General features: G+C 38.5%; 1 protein-coding gene across 11 annotated transcripts in view; it reads right to left on the bottom strand.

The window, feature by feature from the left end:
• LOC137634335 (kinase D-interacting substrate of 220 kDa B-like) overlaps positions 1-15931 on the bottom strand; it is an 860646-nt gene that overhangs the window by 85048 nt on the left and 759667 nt on the right. For all 11 annotated transcript variants that reach the window (XM_068366729.1, XM_068366726.1, XM_068366728.1 and 8 more), the window contains 9 exons: positions 15476-15643; positions 15115-15197; positions 14388-14549; positions 13966-14134; positions 13590-13715; positions 13249-13443; positions 12844-13017; positions 12395-12608; positions 10513-10613 (listed from right to left, as the gene is read on the bottom strand). In XM_068366729.1, the coding sequence (XP_068222830.1) occupies positions 10513-10613; positions 12395-12608; positions 12844-13017; positions 13249-13443; positions 13590-13715; positions 13966-14134; positions 14388-14549; positions 15115-15197; positions 15476-15643 (1392 nt within the window). The remainder of the gene's footprint in view (positions 1-10512; positions 10614-12394; positions 12609-12843; positions 13018-13248; positions 13444-13589; positions 13716-13965; positions 14135-14387; positions 14550-15114; positions 15198-15475; positions 15644-15931) is intronic.

Genomic DNA, 15931 nt, shown 5'->3' with positions numbered 1-15931 from the left:
AAAAATTACCTATACAGTATAGTGAATACTTGCTAGTCCTAATTTCAAAAAAGGTACTAGTGAATACTTGCTAGTCCTAATTTTATCAGTAACATAAACAAGAAGTAATGAGGTAAATCAATAAATAATTAGGATTAGCTAAAGATGAGTTTTCTACTTGACTAGATAAATTTCAAAATTTCAACTACAGTACTATATTGAGAAAGATTTCATGAACAATGACCTTGGTACATAGTTAAGATAGAAAAATGCTGGATGCTTACACATGTACCACTAGCAGTTAGAACATGGCATTTCCTATTAATTTTAAAGTATCATCTATTCCTTGGAAGTGATTAGATTTCCCGTCAATCGGGAAATTTAATTATTTTAGATTCTTGACCTCAAGGCTCACCTAAAACACACCAGACTAACAATTTATTCAAGATAAAGTTGAGAAAAAAAGCTTTACATTAAAATAATTCTCATTGGGCTTGTTCACTGTTTAGTCTATCATTTATACAGTAATTACAAGCTTTGATAGACTTGAGATCTTATGAGTTTCATACAAAAGCATACAAAAGATATGCTTAATTGAAGTTTCATAACTTAAAGCATGAAAAGATAAGTATCTGCAGATTGAGAAAAACTCTTCCAAGAATCAGTATTGAAAAGATAAGTACTGTATCTGCAGATTGAGAAAAACTCTTCCAAGAATCAGTATTGAAAAGATAAGTATCTGCAGATTGAGAAAAACTCATCCAAGAATCAGTATTGTACACTATGGCTCCTAGGAAGGTTGGTGGTTGTAAGAACCATGATAGAATTGAGAAAACCAATTATTGTAAAGTCAGTTGTGTACATTTCTGATTTATTCAAACCAGCACAATCACCAATATACATGATATTTGAAAATAATGAAGCCTTAAAGGGAGCCGCTTATATAACCATAGGAATGACATCCATACGAAGACAAAATTACAATTGAGGAAGTGACAATACATAAGATTATTCAAATGCTCGCAATAATTAAAACTACACATGATAATCAACTTTACCCACAAATACAGGAGCCTTTGATCTTTCTTATACTGAAAAAATGCAACTTAGATCAAAATATTCTTCTAGCATACCTTCAAGGACAATCATAAGCAGCAGCTGCAAGAGACAAGGTACAGACTTTATACTGTATACACATAATCAGCACCCAAGGAGAACATCACCCGGAGGAGAGGACCTTGCTAAACCTTAAATCTACCAAGGATAGGCTAATTCATTTGCTATGAAGGTTATTTAAGTGAGGATTGTTAAGGTAAAGTCCAAATTGTTTATCATTCTGTGGACGGCCGACAGCAAGATAACTAGCAAATTTTGAAAGACTTGGTTCATGAGGTACTCGATGCCATATTGAACAAATGCCTGCAGAAAAAATAATTGCCAATTATGGCCCTCCTCCTCATGAATAATGCACCTACTCACCCTCTAGGCTTAGAGAATGAGTTGTTAGAGGAAATTTCCTTCACATATGAGTTCTTGTCCCCCCCTTTATGATTCATCTCGTCCAGCCTATGGACCAGCAGGATATTTTCAACTTCAAAAGGTTTTTTTTTCAAAGGACAATGTCCCATGAAATCACAATACTCAAGAGTTCTGGAAAAGACCCTAAAAAATATCTACTACCCAAGTCTCATAGATATAAAGCCTAGGGTGAAGTGTCTTCCAGAAAACTGAATGCAGCTATAGAAAGTTATGACCAGATTGTGTACCAGAAAAGAACTTTAAGCCTGAGACTGAACCTTTGCTTGAGATCATTGTGTGTCTGCATAAGTTCATGGGCTTCAAAGGAGTTAGTGGAGGACCAAAGCATAGTGCTCACCAATAAGCAACTCTTAAGAAATTCATGAGCAGCAGCTATGGATAGTTGCTGAGGAAATGTCTTTCAAGAGGGGTACAGAAAGGAAGATGCTCCTAATTCTGTTACCAATGAAATGTGTAAAATGGGTCAAATTACCAGAATTTTGTAGAAAAAATATTATTATGATAAAGCATTATTAATCATAATGCAATACGTAAGTTTCAAAATTTCCTAAAATGGGTAGAAACAAATCTCTCTGAAGTGGTATTTAGCAAGACAAAGCTAACGATGCACTTGAGTGCTGAATGGCCTCACAAGCCCAATACTGGGCTATATAGCCCTAACTATACAAACCTGAGTTCTTTACATAGGAGATATGATTCATTGCAAGTTGGTTTAGCCATAAAAAAAAACTTTTAACACAAGGCGTCAAGGACCTTCTACTAGTTAGCGGGGAATAACGCAGCCCACCCGCACACACACACTCACCCTGCAACTAGGCTTACTTTTCATTGCAGGCAGCACTTCTAAGGGGAAGGTGATGGCAGGATTGGTATGTGTAAAGAACTCAGGTTTATATAGTTAAAAAAATACAAATTACTTCCAAATTTGCCATTTGTTCCTGCACAAATACAAAACCCTCATTCGTTAAGTAGGAGACTCGGCCTGAGGTTTGTGGAAGTCCCCTCTGACTGGCTGAAGAACTTAGCCCTGGGATAACAAATCCAATCTCTATAGAGCATGGCGAGAGTATTCTAACACCTCGTGAACCACTGGCCTGGTAATGCCATTACGTTGATGGCCTTTGCAACCATGGTGAGTTTGTAGAAACTTGCACTGTAACTTTATCCAGGTAAGTATAAAGAATGGTTTGACACTCTTGCACACTGAGACCCAGACATGGTCCAACTCCTTCCCACTAGGAGGTTGGGGACATAACAGAATACATAAGACATCTTTAGGCAACTAAACAAAATTGAACTTACCTGCAGTTGGATAGAGTCCAGCTAGCTGTGCCCAAAGAGAGGGACGATGGAAGAAGTAAAGGCCAGTTCATCCTGTCCATTCATCCCAGACAAACACCGAGTAACTTCTACCTTGGACCGACTGCTAATAGTCCTACAAGGGAACTATGGTAGCCATATCTCACTTATTGAGCAGCCACCACAGGGTCTAGAGTAAACGTATCTAGAGTCCTGTGGGTTGTCTTGCAGGTAGTGGGCGGTGAAGGTGGTTTGCTTCTTCCACACGCCTGCTTGTAGTACCTGCGCCACGGAAAAGTTCCCTCTGAACACGTATTTATGCCCCCAACATCATAAGCTCTGGGTTGTCTGCCCTGCTCAGTCATGACCTGCTGAATCATGAGGAGATAAGTGTACTTGGTAATTCTCCTCTTGACCCTGACAAGCAGATTTTTTATCTGAGGGTGATCTCTTCTCAAACACTTCACATAATGCCTTACTGCTCTTTCAGGACATACCATAATAACAGTTGATCAGGATCATTTAGTTACTTCCCTTAGACTCGAAATCTGGAAGGGCTTGAACTTTAGGTCCGCTACAGCCAGATTCTGAGTCTTGGCATACTCAGGGACAAAGCCGAGTGTAACCTGCCCCCATCCCCTTAAATCAATGGAGTCTCAGGAGAGACCATGCAATTAGCTGACCCACTTTGCAGAGCCTAGCATGAGAAGAAAAACCACCTTAAGAGTCAAGTTTTGATCTGACGCTCAACTCGACAGTTTGTAAGGAAGTCCTTTGAAGGCACGTAGCACTTTTACTACGTTCCATGAAGGTGGTCTCGCCTCTGAATGAGGACAAGTAAGCTCAAAACAATGTATAAGCATGGATAACTTACCCCCTTTCAGTTTAAAGACTTGGCTCAAGGCTGAGACTGAGCAGAGTTTACCTCTCTGAGATATAACAAAAACTTGGTGATCAGGGGTACTGTATAGTGGTTTCAAGTGGAGAAAGACCCCTTCCACGACACCAACTAGAAAAAATTGCCCACTTTGCCAGGTAAATGGTGATGGAAGACTTCCTGAGGTATCCAGACATGTGTTTTGCCACTGGGTGTGAAGATCCCCTTTGAGTGAGGAGATGCTGGATAACCTCCAGGCATGTAGTTGTTGAGGTGCAACTGTTAAGTGGAAGATCTTGGCATGGGGTTGACATGGAAGGTTTTGTAAGGGAGAAAATTCCCTCGGAACCTCTTTCAGCAGAAGCAGAAGGCCGAGTACCACTCTGGTGCCACAGTGGAGCTATCTGTCACGAATAGATTGTGTGATTATCTCACTTTGTTGAGGAGTCTCCTTAATAGGCAGAATGGAGGGAACACATATACGTCTAGATTGTCCCATGCATATTGGAAGACTGCCTGTGGGTCTATTACTGGCGATCAGTACACCAGAAGTTTCTAATTGAGAGGTGTCAAACAGATCTACTAGCAGCAAATCCCACAAAGTCAGGACTTTGTTGGCTATCCAGAGATGTAAGACCATTCAGAGCCAGCTATCTGAGTCTTCTTGCTTGGATTGTCTGCCAGACTGATGTTCTTGCCTAGAATGAACTATGCTGATAGGGAGATTGCACTGTCTTATCCATCACAAGATCTCGACAGCTGGATAGAAGAGCTTCCGTGAAAAAGTATCTCCTTATTTGTTTAGATAGGCCTCCACTGTCGTGTTGTCTCTTGTCAACACTATGGAATGGCCCGAAAGGAGCTGTACGAAGTGTTGAAGTGCTAGGAAAGCTGCCTTTGACTCCAGGAGGTTTGTGTGGCATTGCTGATGGAAACCGACCAGAGCCCGGAGGCCATGTGCTGTAGCAGTTGAGGCACCCCCCTCCCCTTCATTTGATGCATCCATGAAGAGCATCAAGTCCAGAGGAGGGGAAAGAAGATCTACCCCTATTGAGAAGGTTGAAATCATCTCTAGTTTTTCCTGTGTGCCGACCCTACCAAAATAAGTAACTCTGGAGGGTCCCTGCTCTGAGATCATAAAGTTGCAGCTGGCGATGAAGTGCCTGCATGCTAACGTAGCTGTTGGGGACTAAATGTTCCAGGTACATCAGATGCCCTAGTAGGTGTATCTACTGGTGGGCTTATAGCGGGCATTGCATTATAAAGGGACAAGCCATTTCCTTGAATCTTTTAATCCTGTTTTGCGATAGAAATACTTTTCCCAATTGGGTGTCTATTTGCATAACTAGATACAGTATACCAGACTTTGTTTGGGTTGGTAGAGACTTCTCAAAGTTTACCATGATCCCCAGATCGAGGCAAAACTTGAATAGTCTATCTTGGTGAAGGAAAAGGGTCTCTAGCATGTCTGGTAGAATCAACCAGTCATTTAGGTAATGAAGGACAATGCCATTGGCATGAGCTTAGGTTGAAAACAGAGTGAACACTCATGAACACCCAAGGTGCTGTCGATAGGCCAAAGCACAGCACCTGAAACTGGTATATATTTTCATGCAGAACAAATATCTGTGGTACTTTCTTGCTGATGGGTGGATTGGCATCTGTAAGTACACGCCTTTTAAATCTACGTAGTGTGATCATGAAGCCCCTGATCTGACAGCCTGTCTGACCAGTACTGTGGTCTCCATCTTGAAATAAGTCTGCAGAACCAACTCGTTCAAGGCCGAGAGGTCTGTAACTGATCTCCAGCCTCCAGACACACCTCTATAAGAAAAGAGTCAACTGAAGAAGCCTGGGGACTCATCGAAAACCTTGAGAGCGCCCTTCTCGAACATGGTCTGCTCTTCTGACTGAAGGGCTATGTCCTTCAATGATCCCTTCTCAAAGTACAATGATCTCACTAGATGACAAATCAGTTGAGGGTGAGAACTGAAGAGCAGGACAATATTTCACACTCAAGAGGTCGTCGACTATCCAGGGTTTGGCTCCATGGCAATCCCACCTCTGCCCCCTGTGCATTAGACATCCTCCCACCGGTAGCATTGTGGGAAGAATAGCCCACAAGTGGGGTCACTGTCCAAGTTTAGCAGCTTTTCCGCCCCTTCCTCGTGCCCTTGCCGTAAAAGGGCTGCCTGGAATAGTAAGCATTCTTGCCGGTGGACTGCCGAAGAAGCTCCTTAAACGTCTTATGTGCTTGCCTCTGCACAGGGAACATTTTCGCTGAAGTGGAAGGACGAGATGTTACAGCTCTTTGGAGAGGGAGTCACAGCTCAGCATTTCTCCTCTGCAACTGCATCGATGTCTTCTGTGTTGAACAGAGACAAGAAAGGAACTTGATGATGTCAGTCTCTCTCCTCTTCGAGATATTGTTGGCCCACTGGTTCGCCGAGCTATGAGCCAAGTACCCAATCGCTCTGGCTCCGGAAAGAACAACGTTCTTAAACACATTTTGCTTTTCTGGATCTAACAGGTCTTCAGTGTAGGCCAGATAACCCACAGAACCAGGCCAAAGTGGCCTTCACAACCTTCTCCATGTTGGCAGCATCCGCCACTGGAAACATCACTGGCTGAGCAGCAAGTTTCTCCAAGGCCAAGGCCAAAGCCGACACTGCCAAGTCTAATGGCAGGGGAAAATGTTCATCATTCAAGTTATTGTAATATTTCTTCCCCCTAACAAAATGGGGAGGAATAAAACGAGAGTCCTTTTTTGGCGAGATCTGCTATATTACCTTCTTGATGGACCCTGAAACAATCTTAAACTAAGGCAACTTTAGCCTTGGCTTAGTGGGTTGTTTGGTACAGCAGAAGAAATTCATCACTGTGTCTCTCCCCTCGGGGGAAGGGGGGAGTATGTGGGCTCATTGATTCCTGTAACTGTTCTGATACAGGACCAAACTTGCATGAAGGAGTAATCACACTCCCCTTGCTCAGATTATCGATCGATTGATTTGAAGTTTTCTGGCTTCCTTACATCGAAGGTCATCGACGCCAAACCCCTTGCTAGAAGATTAGAGCTTTGGGGTTGGCTGGTGTTAGTAATACGTCTATGAAATTGTCAGAATCCAAATCTTTTCCCAACTTGTGGCTCACACCTGGTTGGGCCTTCGTTGAGTCAGGGTCATCATTGTGTACCCTAGCAGGGGACCGAAGCCTAGGAGAAGGACACTGGGCCAAGGGAACCGACAAGGCCGTCACAGTCTCCTGAATTCTCTTTTGAGCTGGATCATCGACAATCTTGGATGCCCAGTTCTTAAGAAGAAAACTTGAAGCCTTCTGTCCTCAGGGCTTAGAGGTAAAGGAGGCTAAAACACTAGAAGCCCTCTTCTGAGAAGCCTGCGGAGGTTCAAAGAGCGCAGCATGTAACTCAGATGGTGGAGTGGTGAAGGCATTGTCAACAGTCTCAATGGGAGATAGTCTGCACTTGTCATCAAACGAGATCTCTTTCAAAGATCTAGATTCCCTACTCGTCCTCGGGATGAAGGGCGTCTCATGGAGGCGGCGTAACCTGTCCTAGTTTCCTTCACTTCTTGGTGACCTTAATCAGAACAATTCCCAATTGTTCCCACATTGGAACAGGCGCAGACTTATCGGTCTTGGTATCTAGATACCTCGTATATCTGGATACATGCGCAGATGACCTGCGTGTGGGATTTGGCACTGGTTTGACTTAGGAATTAAAGGGACTGCGTGAGGAACTGGGGCACAAACTGTGGCAGTTTTACTCCAATGCCTAGGGTTAGCCGTAGGGTTCTGTGGAGACCCTGACACTGTCAGAGGGAGGTCAACGGTTTAGTGCCCGAGGTGAATGCACGAGTTACTTCCTCCAAAGACAAATGGATCGCTGATCGTGTATGAGGTGCTACTGCAGAATGAAGGTGGTACTATGGGAGCACTCATGGTAACAGAAACATTCTTTAATTGCTAATAAACAGTGGGTGTGTCAGCATGTACTGCCCTCATTGATGCGTGCACGAATAATTGAGCATGTGCTACTGGGTCATGTAAAGTGGGCGTACGAGCATAGTTCCATGTGCTGTGGCATGAAAACTAGTGAGAGCCTTCTCCGAGAGTTCAAGAATAGCCTTAGGCCTCGTTCACTGGTGAGAGCTTTCTATGAGTTCTCGAAAAGCTTGTGCCTCATAGCACACTGATGGTGGAGAGCGAGGCATGTTTGGTTTAGAAAGTGCTTGCAGATATTGCAGAACACTTTCTAACCAATCTCGCAGAACTCCCAAAGGAGCACTCACCTGACGTATGACCCCAGAGGGCTGCACGTAAGACTTATAAATGTGCGCAAGACTTGTAAAGACTAATGGTGTAGCAGAGGCAAGAGGGGAAATTCTTTTCGCTCTGGGAAGCTGACAGGCGTGATCACCAAAAGGCCCTGAAGAGCCTAGCTCTAGAGAGCTTGTGCGTGGCGGAGACGAGTCGCTCACATACTTGCAAGCAGCTCAAGGGAAAGACCACTAAAGCGAAGGCTATCTCTCACATGTCTGTAAGTGTCCACAAAAAGGCCACGAAGGGTCGGCAAGTTGAGGGTTAGGTTACATTTCAGTAGAGAACCAGCCTGCAGAAGCTCAGATGGGAGAGGAAACTACGTTGAAAGTTGTGTAGAGGGAATGGGTTGGAAGTTTGAACCCACCAGAGGTACAAGACTGGTATGGGGAAAGGCTGAGGCCAACCCGTGTGAAGACAGATGTGCGTTCCCACTGTACTCCTAGCTTCAGCACCTCTAGAAGCCCATCCTTTGTGGGGAAACCCGAGAGCCCCAAAGGAAGGCCAAAGCCTGTTGCAAGGCACCGACCAAGGAAGACTCCCTTCGAAGGGAGTCCGTCACTGCTAAACTAGGGGATGCAACAAGGTCTTCTCTAGAAGGTTGTATGGGGGTTAAATGGTCATCACTCTTACCTAATTGACCTCTGGAAGAAGCCAAATTGGAAGAGGTGGGTGGAAGATTACTAGCTGTCGTGGAAAAAGGTCAGGACTTCTTTGCCATTATTATTATTATTACTTGCTAAGCTACAATCCTAGTTGGAAAAGCAGGATGAACTCAAGGGCGAAGAATCTCTTCTAAACTACTACTTCCTGAATCTATTGTACCGGTACCACTGGGAGGATATGCACTCCCGACACTCAGAACAAGGAGAAGCTTCCGTGCAGGAGAGGGTTTGCACGTAGGGCAAAGTCATTGAGGATCCACCTCCTAAGCTGACATAAAGGTACCACAAGAGCGGTCTGATACACCAGGACAAACCTGCATAACTTACAGTCCTCCAAACACAATTATATCTAAAAAGTTGAAAGAAAAAGTTACTTCGTCAAGTTAAAAAAGGAATTTCGGAGAGAGATATGTGAACGTCTGCACTCAACCGTAGCCAAATCAAAAGTGAGCCCAGTTTCTGGGCAAGTGTGTGAGCAATAACCCCCACTAATTAGCAGGAGAGTTGTTCTGGGCTACCTATCACTAACTAGCGGAGGGTCAACACCTCGTATTGAAGTTTTTATGGCTAAACCAGCTTGCACTGAATCAAATCTTCTATGTAAAGAATGAGGGTTTGTACTGTATTTGTGCACAAACAAACGTGAAATTGAAGAGATGATGGGTAGGGATACCTGACCAGTCAATTTTGTAAACTGCTGATATCAACCTTCATATCACAGAAATTTGCAACAAAGGAAATACTTTCCTTGGAATGAAAATTAAGACTTCATTCACCTATTGATTACTCGCCTTTCTGAAGGATAGCATCACATCATGTTGGGCAATAAAGCATTAATAAAATAAGATTATTGTAGTTTGTATGATACATTTATGATGATATAAATAGATATGAAATAATAAATCTTAAATATATTACTGACTATCTATAGTTGTTAAAACAGACACTTATAAATTACTGTACTACTAAATTCTAACACAAAACTTTAGAATTATAAGCAGGCCTTAAACCTCATCATCAGATAGCCATCTGACAGGATATATCATATTTAAAAGTTACCAATAACTTAAAAGAAAAACTTTTTAAAATGAATTACATTAATTTTCAGAGGCAGCTAACCTAATGTATGAGTTTTATTTGGCCTACTTTTTTATAGCAATACAAGTCTACCAATACGTGCTCTACTTCAAATAATAGTACAGTATATGTAAAAAATATTGAAGAGCTATGATAGTGATCTACTCAAAATTGATTCCAAGTATGCTTTAATAAAGTTAATTAATAAACAGTGTATATTTAGCCAGTTTCAATGAGCACTTCGGTATGGAACAGTAAAGGAGGGAGAATTATATTGATTAATTTGTAATAAGATTATAAAAAATAATCTTTTAGAGTAGGTACTTCATTAAAGCTATATGACGTTGAAATGTCCAACAATATTTTGTACTTTATATAGAATTACAAAAATTATTATATAGGTACTTCATTTCAAAAAGCACTTAACTTAACTTTGGAAGGTAATTTGGGGATAACAGACTATTAATTAAATTATATAACAGTATAATACATAGTATTGTACTTAAAATACTTCTATATATGTTTTATTTAATATATAAAAGCATCATCCCATAAACAGCCATCCCATGTGGTTGTGCTGGAAGTGCCTACTGATTCTGGCCTTGGAGCAACTCCAACTACTAAAGAACAAACTTTAGAGGGTAGCTGCTTATTAATAAAAAAACAATGTAAACATGGTTTCTTTGACACACTGGAACAGTAGCAATCGACTGAATCATAGAGAACAGGGCTCCTACGTACCTGTTTAGCAAGGAGGTTCTGTTTGGTCATTTTACGAACTGAGCTGTGAGACTCCTCACGTTCCTTGTTCCCACTATATGTTGATGACGACCGACTTGATCCTATAGGAAGGTCAGGAAGTCAGATTATGTCACAAAACAGTCAAAATTAAGCGAAATCCATTATGTCATAACATTACTGTACACATTATAATGAAAAACAGGTCCAGAAATTATTTCTGCACTCAAAATCAGTAGTCTTATGTCTGTCAAGTCTTTATATTTTGCATTACTAGTAATTACTTTCATCTTTAACATATCTCTGGAAAATATCAAAAATAAGATAAAAATGTCTTCCCAAAAACCAGCATGTGGAATAAATGAACACTTTAGTCACCAAAACCATCTACAGTTACCAATCTTCAAATCAAAGATCATAATTCAGAAATTACTTAAAAACATTCCTCATATACCACATGTTATGACATTTCATTATGAAATAGTTAGCTGGAGACAGGAAAGATACCAAAGGGATAAAAAGGATATACAGTATATACATTATAATATATACAGTATACTGTATATATATTTATATATAAATATATATATATATATGTACACACAAACCATTCAACTAAAATACTCCATTACATTGAAAATTCACATGTAGACAACAGGACAATAGAAAGAGAAGAAAGCCATTAGGAGCCCTTTATTTTGTAGGTACAGAGAATAGGGAATAACCTCATCAGTTATCTAAACAGGACTGAGAATACTAAACAGCAATAAACAAAAGTATAAAAATATGAATATACATACTATAAGGAGATAGAAGCCTATCTACAGTCTAAATTACATACCTGGCGAGGAAGTACTGTACAGGTATATTTAATGATAAAAGCACTGTATACTGTATAATAAAGCAATGGTAACGTATAATATATACATTATATGTACAGTATTGCTTTAATATATATTAGCCATATTGTTTTAATATGTATATTTAGTATGCAGTATATACATATTAACTACACTGCGCTACAATTATCCAATACAAGACTAGAAGTAACTGTAATTTCAGCTTTATTATCCTACATTTTAAAAAGTGAAAAGCATTACTTTGAAAAAATAATTTTAATTAGGAATACATAATACTTTCCCTTGGTCATACGAATGATAAATAAAATAAACCCTTCAACACAAATGTAAACTGTACAATGAAGAATTTAGAATTTGATTATTTTCAATTCTAATTTCTTACGATATAAAGAAAGAGCAAAAGTGAATAATATCAAGTAAAATACTGGAATGCACGTAGGTTAATCAGCTGTTTTACAAGCTTTTATTTTGGCCTTTTATATACACTACTGTACTGTATTCTTCATTTCAAGGAACTACAGTTAACTAATGCAGTAAGTAATATGCAAACCCATTACAGATTTCTAAACTGGAAAATAAAGAACAGTAAAAGCTTTAAGCCAGTTTTACCACAAACAAATTATATATTTACAAATATAGCTAAGAATTCTGAAGTCTGGAAAAAATTATAGAAACCAAAAATTGAATTAGAATTTTTAAGTCAAGCCAAGTGCACTTATGTGTGATTTAGAAATTAAATAATCTTTCAAACTACTTCTCAATGGATAAAAAAATGCAGTAAGCATGAAAATGCAGATGCTATATTAGCTACTTAGCAATTTAGATGGCTATACTGTACGGGACATAAATACAGAAGTTACACAAATTAGCTGAGAAGTAGGTTAGTCACACAAACAAAAAATAAAGAAAATGAGTTTTCAAGTGCATTTGGAAAAGTAATGGAATAAGAAGGGTGCCAGCAATAGCTATGATTGTAGAGAGAGAATCACAAAATTACGAGCCGAGATTTATCTTTGTGACATTACCCCGCCGTACAAGAGAACCTTCATTACTGCTGCTGCTGGTGCTGATCAAACTGCTTGGGGCATTGGTGTCCTCAACACCATCATGACCAGATGACAGGTGGGGATCGACAAATCGAACATTTTTACTTATATATTCATCATCTGCCTCTCTTTCTCTGAGACCCAACACTAACACTCTGAACAATTCCCAGTCACCAAAGTTCATATGTAAGACCTGTAAGGGAAAAAAAAAGAATTTTTTTTTTTTGCTAATTAAAACTTCTTTGTAGATTTTTATCTTACTTGAATATGTATGATGCAAATGAAATTTTCATTATAAACTGTATGGGATCTAGATAGAAAACCATTTATTTCATAGTATAATTTACTATTTTGTAGTCGTAACGTGGCGTTACTTTACTCACTGGTAAATAAAATTGAAAAATGCAGTTGGCTATTATTATACTCACTTGTTTCAGGTCATCTAAATTACAATGGAGTAGCACTTTGCCATTGATGTTATGTTCAATAAGACGCTCTTTGTAAGTTGGTAAAAGGCCTATAGATACACCATCAACTTTACTAAATATTTCAAATAAGCCCTCAATTGATAGAGTTGAAAGCTTTTTGTCTGCTGCTTCAGCCTGAAATAGATATTATAAATTACTAAAGTTATTTCACTATTGTCCAGTGCTATATTTTACACTCAAATTTTGCATCAAGCACAAAAAAATTAAAGGATGCAAAGTATTCATGGACATATGCAATCAACTGTATAATTAGAAATTATACAGTTGCTGAAATCAATGCATTTTTTCAGGTTAATTAGTACAAGGATGTATCACACATACATTACAAATGTGTAAAGAACTTACCGGTAATGCTGCATGAGTTGTGCTAAGAGGCTGACTTATACTCATTGGCACATTATAGTCAACTGAAGGAGCAGATTGAATAGAAGGTAAAAAGTGAGGAGGAGGACCATACCCCCACATAAGAGGATTCATTCCTGGGGGCATACTTGCTGTAGAATTCTTTTGATTTGCTCTCAAAGGAGGCTGCAGGAAACTCTGAAAATGGTAGGTCTTATATGGTTAAAATTTTCCTGTACAAAATATGGAAAACTTGACTAACATATTTGGGATACACAAGCATATGGTAATATACAGCTGCAAAAAAATAGAGAATCTAAGTGGAAATTAAATGTTATAATTACCGTTCTTCTGTTTGTAGTTGAAGCTTTGCTTGGAACTTCATATGACATCATGGACCAATGATTTGTGGGATTTGCAGTAAAATGTGGGGCAGCATCGTCAAATTGTGGCTGATCTTCTTTTATAACCTATTTTAAAAAATATAAGACTTACAGTAGTTGTACAGTGCCAGGGAAGATCCAAATGGACAGAACTTTCTTAATACACTTAGAATAAAGTAACTATGTATTCTATGTGATCAATATCAGATTCCTAAATTTGAATTTTGACCTACAAATAAAGAAATTGTCATCATCTGTATGGCCAACCTCATTTCTTTTCTTTGAACAGTACATTGTAAGGATAAAAATTCATATAATGTACTTAAGTTTCCCTTACCTTTCTTATGAATGGGTCAAGATTTATGGTGAAAGGAAGGAATACTTTGAGATTAGAGATGTGCAAGGAGCTCTTGTGCATGGAAAGAAAAATTTCAAACTTCTTCTCTTCTTTGTCCATTTCCAGTAATGGCTCGATATCTTTTGAATTTGGTATTTGATGTTTTAACCTAGTAAGAGTAGAAAACAATTACCATATTAGAGAAGGTAGCTGGTATTGAGCAGAAAAGTATAAACATTATTGCAATTAAGCAAATTACCAACATAGTTTACACTAAAGGTCAATCAATAATTGTATAAGAAAACATTGTACTGTAATCTAACTCACAATACTTTGGTCATTTAGGTAATATTGTAATTTTTTAAAGAGAAACCCACATAGATAAATTCATTGTGGTAGTTGTAACAATCCACATGACTTACTTTTCATAAAGGTCTTTTAGTGACATTTTATCTTCTAGGGTATCCTCGTTAGCTTCATAATACAATATGAGCCATGATGCTCGGTATGGCCACTGCTCTGTTATATTAATCCAAGAGGCCAAATGGTACCAGTTGAAGTCTATGTTAAATGCTTTTAATAACCTGTTGGTTACAGAAATATAGCTTAGTATTCAACCGTCTCTATGAGAGGTTATAGTTTTCAAGATACAGTACAGTTTAATATTCAAATAAATCATTAAACACAACCCTACAGTACAGTACTTAACTATCGGTCTCCCAAAACATTAATCTACTAAACTTAAAAAGTACACTTATATCTTGAACCATTCTGGCTTTATCTATTGCTCTCTTAGAGAATTATTAAAATGTTGTATGTTGCCTCTGTTAAACATAGTTGAAAATTCCTTAAACTAAAAAAACATGTAAAAGATATAAAAAAAACTCCCTTATTGAAATAAAGATAAGAAATTTAAATAATCTTGAAGTGGTACAGTATATATGAAAGCATTGAATTTTTGTCAATTTCATACGATAAGTATGACTCATCGCACTTGCAAACCTTTTAGAAGAGCCTATAGTTGCTAATGTACTGTACTGTGTACTTTTTATGTCAAAATTTTTTCCTCAATTTCCAATTACAGTTCATGAAGTAAGGAACAACTGTTCATGAAATTTATAACCCATGATTCAACCTCATGCTCCTTACCTTCCAGTAATATATACAACATTCATTAACCGTCTCATAGAACGAGGATTAATGTCGCTAAAGTAGTCGTCTGTTAATAAGACCTGGAAAAGGGAAAATTAAGCATAAGTTTATCAAGCACAATAAACAATTCTACTCACTGATTGTATTCGTTGTAATTGCACTTAATCACAGTATTGTGTGATCTGTGGTTTTATCTTTAACAACACAACTAATATTTGTGTTAACAATAGTGTACATGTCATAAAATCCTACTTTGGGAACAAGCATGCGCCCTTGATATGAGAAATCACTAAAATCAGGCAAAGATAAGTGCCTACAAGATATAATATTACAGTATACACTAGAATTCAGACTATACCTTAGTAAGGTCCTGAGCACCACCAACCCTGTTGAGATTAGATCCAATACTAGAGGCTATAGAATCTGAAGGTTTCAAGGTTCTACGACTGCTCTTACTATTGTTACGACGAAGGTTGAGCGTAGTACTTAATCCACTCTCCGATGATAGACGTCTGTTGGCTGGTATCTACAACAAATTTTGAAAATTATCTGCATAAATTTATGATCTTTAGCAAAGTTAATGGAATACACAGAATCTTATAACCATTTCATAGTATAAATCCGTTCTGCCAAAATTATTCAAAATATGAAATGTGATAATTTTTGTAAAATATCAATTCAGTATTAAAGTACTTTAAATCAATTAAAAAATACTTCATATAATATGTGTAGGAGGATAATTTGCATTCGTAAGAAGATTTTTCAGTACTGTATTTATATTAGACAGTTGGTGAAAGTTTATGACTTTAATTCC

The sequence above is a fragment of the Palaemon carinicauda genome, chromosome 44, assembly GCF_036898095.1.
Source record: "Palaemon carinicauda isolate YSFRI2023 chromosome 44, ASM3689809v2, whole genome shotgun sequence".
NCBI classification, from domain to species: Eukaryota; Metazoa; Arthropoda; class Malacostraca; order Decapoda; family Palaemonidae; genus Palaemon; species Palaemon carinicauda.
Note: the sequence above shows the minus strand (reverse complement) of the source record. Positions and strands in the feature narration are given on the sequence as shown.